Source organism: Pan troglodytes, chromosome 5 (assembly GCF_028858775.2).
Source record: "Pan troglodytes isolate AG18354 chromosome 5, NHGRI_mPanTro3-v2.0_pri, whole genome shotgun sequence".
Lineage (NCBI taxonomy): Eukaryota > Metazoa > Chordata > Mammalia > Primates > Hominidae > Pan > Pan troglodytes.
The window spans coordinates 135392529-135399290 of NC_072403.2; the positions used below are offsets into that span (position 1 = coordinate 135392529).

Genomic DNA, 6762 nt, shown 5'->3' on the forward strand with positions numbered 1-6762 from the left:
AGCTTTCTTTTGACCTCAGTTTCATAAGTGCTAAAACCTAATCTGTAATATTTTGAAAATTTATGACATTAATAAGTCTAATTCAGAAATAAAGAGTTACCAGTGTAATAAGAGTTGTATTGAATTCAATGTTAAAGTCTAGGCATTAAGACTTAGCAAGCTTGTTGAAAATCAGATCTACTCTTTCTCAAGTCATTATTTCAAACAGGTAAAGCTTTCAGGGAAGACAAACTGCAAGGGAAAATTTTCTATAAGAATTTGCCAAAAAATATGTCATTATGTTTATTTTTAAATTTGAATTATATTAAATTGTGTTGTTTGGTAGTTTCCCAAATCATCATACATTTTTCAATATTTACATACTATTTTTTCAAGAATAACAATGGTAATTAAATAAACTACGAAAATTAAGTAGTAAAATATGAGATTTAATTGGGCAGTTAACAAAGTGTATGCACTGATTTGCTAGAGGAAAAAATTAGTTCCACATATTTCCATTTCTCCTACTTCCAACAAGAATAGTAATAATGTACATCAGCTTTACTTACATCATTAAGAAATGCTTAAAATATGTATTTAAAAATCTATTATTTTTAAATACAGTTGATAAACAGTGTCCTCCAGAATCTTGGAGAGATGATTTAAGCCTCAGAAAGCCTAATATTCAGTTGAAGAGCAAGTGTCCCTAACACATGCAGAGCTGCTGAGAGACCAGGTGCCTCCTCCTCCAGAGTTTCAGCCTCTCCACCACTCAGGCCTGCCCACATGTACCTCCACTGCCACTTGGGATTATGGGTAACAGATTAGACAATGTTAACAAAAGGAGCATTATGCTAGGCTAAGCAAGGCACTATTCAAACAAGGTCACAGGACTACATTATAATAACATATCTCCTAAAAAGCAAACATCCTTTAATTGGCATAAGGTAAATAAAAGAGCACTTACAATGCAGCATTTTATTTCTGCTTTTCAATTTGAATACATTTTTTTCTGCAGCACTTATAATTTAAGGGCAAAAACTCCTAACTTTAGTTTAACAGAAAACATTTAGCTACTGTAAAGTTTGGGAAAAAAAATCACAAGAAATAGCAGATTATTTCATTGAGTCAGAATACACAGAGCCTAGTGCTAATAATTCTGCTTAACCCAATATCAGACAAGAAATGGTCACCTATTTCTAGAACAGAGAAAGGAGATGGCTGTATTGAAGTTCATGGAAATTGAACATGAAGAAAATAAGATAAGAAAATAAGAAAATAAACATGAAGAAAATAACAATTATTTAATTGAAATTTTCTTTTTTTTTCTGTAGGTTATTGGGGTCCAGGTGGTATATGGTTACATGAGGAAGTTTTTTAGTGGTGATTTGTGAGATTTTGGTATTTTCAAGTGTAAATATACCATAAAAAATATTGAAGCATGTTTCAACTTATCTGATTCCTAAATGTCATAATGTGTTCTACTTAACTGGAGTATTTAACAAAACAAAAAACTTCAGCAGACTATGCATATTCTGGATGCATGAATCAGCTGAAATCTGGCCCAGCTATCCTAGACACAATCCACCCTAAAACAATGGCAAAAATTAAGTTAGAATCTTACTTCGTATCATACACTGAGATGGATTTTTGAGGAATTAAAGTTAAATTTAAAATGTGAAACAATCTTTTTTGGATGGGTGCTGTGGCTCACACCTGTAATCCCAGCACTTTGGGAGGCTGAGGTGAGCAGATCACTTGAGATCAGGAGTTTGAGACCAGCCTGGCCAACATGGCAAAACCCCATCTCTACTAAAAACACAAAAATTAGCTGGGTGTGGTGGCACATGTCTGTAGTTCTCATGCTGAGGCATAAGAATCTCTTGAACCCCAGAGGCAGAGGTTGCAGTGAGCCAAGATTGCACCACTGAACTCCAGTCTGGGTGGCAGAGTGAGACTCTGTCTCAAAACAAAAAAAAATCTTTTTTAAACTTGAGGAAAATATTGGTGGCTATTGAATTAATTCTTGAATGAAGAGTCAAAGCCAGAAACACCACAAGAAAATGTCAGCATATCTAACCACCTAAAAATTCAAGAATCTAAACATATGCACACATGCATACATATATACATGAACTCACACATATCCGTTCACAAAGACAGAAAGCATAATATTAACTGTAAAACAAATTCGGAAAAATATTTGAAAATAAGTTATAGATGAAGGGTATACATACCCAAAACACACACACACACACACACACACACACACACACATCATTAGGAGAAATGGGCAGTGAGTGTGAACAGTTACACATGATATATACATTGCTAAAAACCATATTTGAATCTTTCAACTTATAAATAGTAAGCAGTTAAAAATATTTTGCAGAGACATGGATGAAGCTGGAAGCCATCATTCTCAGCAAACTAACACAGGAACAGAAAACCAAACACTGCATGTTCTCACTCATAAGTGGGAGTGAACAATGAGAACACATGGACTCGGGGATAACATCACACACTGGGGCTTGTCAGGGGTTTGGGGGCAAGGGGAGGGAGAGCATTAGGACAAATACCTAATGCACGCAAGGCTTAAAACCTAGATGACAGGTTGATAGGTGCAGCAAACCACCATGGCACATGTATACCTATGTAACAAACCTGGAAATGTATCCCAGAACTTAAAGTAAAATTTAAAAAGACGAAAGAAAAACTAAGAAAACATGACACCTTCAAAGGAACACAATAACACGCCAGTAACAGGCCTCCAAAAAAGGGAAATCTATGAAATGCCTTTCAAAATAATAATCTTCAGGAAACTCAGAGAGAAAAAAAGAGAACACAAATAAAAAATACAAAGGAAGGAGAAAAATAATTCATGATCTGAATGTGAAATTCAGTAAAGAGATAGCTATCATAAGAAAGACCCAAACAGAAATCCTAGAAATGAAGAACTTAATGAATAAAATAAAAATAAAATTAACTTTAACAATTAACTAGATTATCAGGAAAAAATACAGTGGACGAACATTCTCATTTAAACACTATGCAGCTTTTTAAAGAGAATGAGGACAATATTTAGTGATATGAGAAGATTTCAGGATACATTGTTAAATTATAAAAGTCAGATTATAGGACATACTAGATTTTGTGTAAAAATAGGGAGGAAAATAACATGGATTATCTGGAAAACATACAATAAAGCTCTGGAAGGATGCATGTAAAATTCACATGAGTGGTTTACTGTATGTGGGTTTGGCATGAAATGGGAGCCAGTAGGCTGGGAGCAAGGTGAGAGGAAGGTTTTCACAAAGTATCTTTATGTGTTGAGCAGTTAGAACTTATTATCTATTCTACATAAATAAATAACAATTAGAAATTAAAGCAATCTAATAGATAATCAAAATATGCAAGTTATAATAATGAGATCTACTTTCTTACCTATCAAACTGACAAGTATTTCTGATATAATATCCTCACTGCTGGCTAAGGCAGTCTCAAAACTGCCAGAGGAAAAACTGACGCAACATTTCTGGAAAGTTACCACTTTCCAGTTCAACAGTTCTTAACAGTCTGAAGTATTTTATTTCTCTCAATCCAGAAATTCCTTTTTTCAGATTCTATTCTGAGAAAATAATCCTAATCTAATTTGTAAAACTGCGTGGTCATCGAAAATCTGAATGTAAAGAGTAGGAAGTCAATGGGAAAGGACTTAGTGTGTTAAACAGTAATAAAAGTAACTTCATACCTTTCTTTTCAGGTTTTTCTTTTTCTCTTACTTTTTCTTTTTCTTTTTCTTTTTCTTTGTGTGTAACTGAAAAGAAACAGATAAATAGTTTTCATTTAAATAACAGGAATAAATGAGGAGATGTTTGCATGGCAGTCTTTGATGTCAAAATTTATCTTCTGTTTTTAGAAATCTTTCTTTAACTGGATTCAGATTTTATGTAGTTAGAGGTTTAAACTTCAAGATAATTACAGATTTATTTCCTATTTCTATTTTATTTCATATCCAAGCACAAACTAGTACCCAAACCAAGTCTGATTGCAAAGATAAGAATACCCCCGTCAGCTTTTCCAAATCTTTAATTGAAATAATTGGAAAATTTTAAAAAATTATTATGCCATATGCCAAAGGAGCCCGGCTTTGATATTGGATGAATGCTTGAAATATGAGGATGAAAATATAGAGACATAATTTTCTGATCTTGAAGCAAAGAACAATCAACCTAAACAGTATGTGTTAATCTTCTACAGAAACATTCTACACTAAATGTTTTAAAAAATATACTGGAATAAGACTATAAAATACCAAATCTTTTCAACAAAAATAAAATTTAATTTAATATGAGCAGTGATCTCATCAATTATTACAACAGGACTAAAATTTAAGTCATAATCTTACCCCATACCTTAGTCATAATTCTTATTCATTATCCATGCTAGAAACATGAGACTCATCCCAATTTGTCTTTCTCTTTTATTTTTCCTTTTCATTCATTCACCATGCTCTTTCAATCATGCCTTTTTAATATTCCTCTTCCTCATTTTCTTTTATCCAATATTATTTTCCCTAAATCATTTATTTATACTAGAATATAGAAAGAACACCTGCTATGTGCTAAAGACTCTCCTCAACAAGATAGAGTTCATTCCTGTCGCCATGATGTCAATAAGCTAATGACTAGTGGATGCTAAGCAAATAATTACAAAGGTGGGTAACTGCAGGGAGTCGAATTGCTATGAAGAAAATATGTAAGGTGGAATGTTGATGTATGAAATGACCTAATCTAATCTGTTTGTTAGGGGAAGAGCCCTTGGCAGAAATGACATTTAAGAGTATGAGAAATGAGAAGAAATTAGCCTAGTAAGAGATTAGGAGGGAAAAGGGGAAGAGACCAATTTCCAGTTCAGAAGTTGAAGCAGGATGTCTCTTTTGGGCATATTATTATACCTATCATAATATTATAATACCCTGACTTCTCTTTTGAACTTTTAGATTTTAGATTTTTATGTCTCATATTAACCTTTCTAACATGAAAATTTGATATCATTGACTCCTCTGTTACAAATATTAGTGCCTCCTCACTGCTGAGTATGATATCTGTCACATAGTGGGTGCTATATCAAAATAAAAATATTTTACTGCTCTAGTGATCTGACATTTGCTTACCAACCCCATGTTTACCAACCCAATGTCATCTACAAAGAATTTCTCCTTGAACTTTATATTCTCATTATAACTAAATGCTAGTAGCTCCACAAGCACACCACATGCCCTCATGATGCCTTTATGTCTCTGCCTGAATGTGTCTTCCACCTAGAATTACCACACCCACATTCATTCGTTTTCCTTTCCCTATTCCACGCACTTTTTCATCTTGGTTCAAATGCCTCCTTCTCTGTAACATTTTCTTTGATCTCTACTTATTCCATTCACCAATTGCACCATGTACATAATTATATTTCAGCAATTCAATAATAATATTGATATTGTTAATATCTCTACTCAGTAAATGAAATCCTTAGGGGCTACATCATATTTATTTTATTTTTTTACATTTCCAAGTCATCACAAGGTCTCAGTCACATAGTGGACTCTGTAATATTTTTGAATAAGTGAAATTCTAAAATATGTTAAGAGCGAGTTTTATTGTCTAGTTAAATTCTATTTATGGATGATGTGGTAGAGCTATAATAGACACTGCTTGCTTCCAATTATGTGAAACTTTTGACAATTTATTGAAATTTCTCAAATAATCAAAACCTAATGAGAAAAAGGAGAAAAAAACTCACCTTAAAACATTGAGATATTATTTTTTTCCACATTTAATGGTTCTTTTAGTTGTTTATTCGCTACTCAGTTCAATATAAATAGCTCACAAAATAAGGCAAGGAAATCACTATTCATACTGACCACAAATGGTTTATTTTGGTTCCTTTGAATCCCTATTAATTAAGCAGAAAACGAAGGGAAAATCTTGGCAAAAACAAAGCGTCTTTTAAAGTTTCTCTGAGGGGGAACCAAGTTTGTGTGAGATAAGCTGTGCTTTCAGAGCCCTGATTGGAAAGACCCACAGGGGAACACCTAATCTGTGTCTCTGTCTCTGTAAGGAATGAGGACTCACCCACCTTGGACAGCTGGTTGTCCATTCCACTAAAGGATTTTCAGATTGACGTGTGCAAAGGCATAAATGGGAGAATTAACACAAAATCAAAAGAGCAAAGGGACTGAATTCAGACTGAAATTAGCATATTAATGCCTCATTCCTGTTACCCTAGGGAGAAATCCAGTTCCTCCCAGTTGAAGTGTTGATTTACAGACCCTGTACTGTATGCTAGCATTTTATTATCCCCCTCAGAAATGGCATCACAACACTTCTTAGTGAAGCAGCTGGACCCTTGGGCCCTAGGGAGCTGTTCATAATGGCAGACAGCCACTGAAGCTCCTTGGACAGAAACTTCAAACTTTGGCAAGACTGTGCTCAAATACCAAGTTTTGAAATGACTTTCAACACAGCAATGCAACAATCAGCAACTGCCTTGGTAATCACTCTAAAATAAAAATCACCTGATAGAGCAGCTGCATTCGCTTGAGCGTCTCTGCTTAGAGCCCACAACCAGGAGTTTTCATATGGAAGAAGAGTACCTCCTTGTCACCAGCCCTATTTGGCAAGTTATATCTTAGCCAGGACAGTTTTTAGCTCAGGACAGAATAAGCTTCTTGCACCTGCTAGAGTTTAATTTGTTTGTCATCCTTATTTACAAGAAACAAAAGTC

The 6762-nt window shown here is 34.1% G+C and overlaps 1 protein-coding gene across 34 annotated transcripts in view; it reads right to left on the reverse strand.

The window, feature by feature from the left end:
• The window catches only part of TRDN (triadin), a 414373-nt gene that overhangs the window by 288869 nt on the left and 118742 nt on the right, over positions 1–6762 (reverse strand). For all 34 annotated transcript variants that reach the window (XR_008548643.2, XR_008548645.2, XR_008548647.2 and 31 more), the window contains exon 6: positions 3731–3796. Coding sequence is in view for 29 of the 34 variants with exons in the window: in XM_054686250.1 (XP_054542225.1) it covers positions 3731–3796 (66 nt within the window). In the remaining 5 variants the exon portion in view is untranslated. The remainder of the gene's footprint in view (positions 1–3730; positions 3797–6762) is intronic.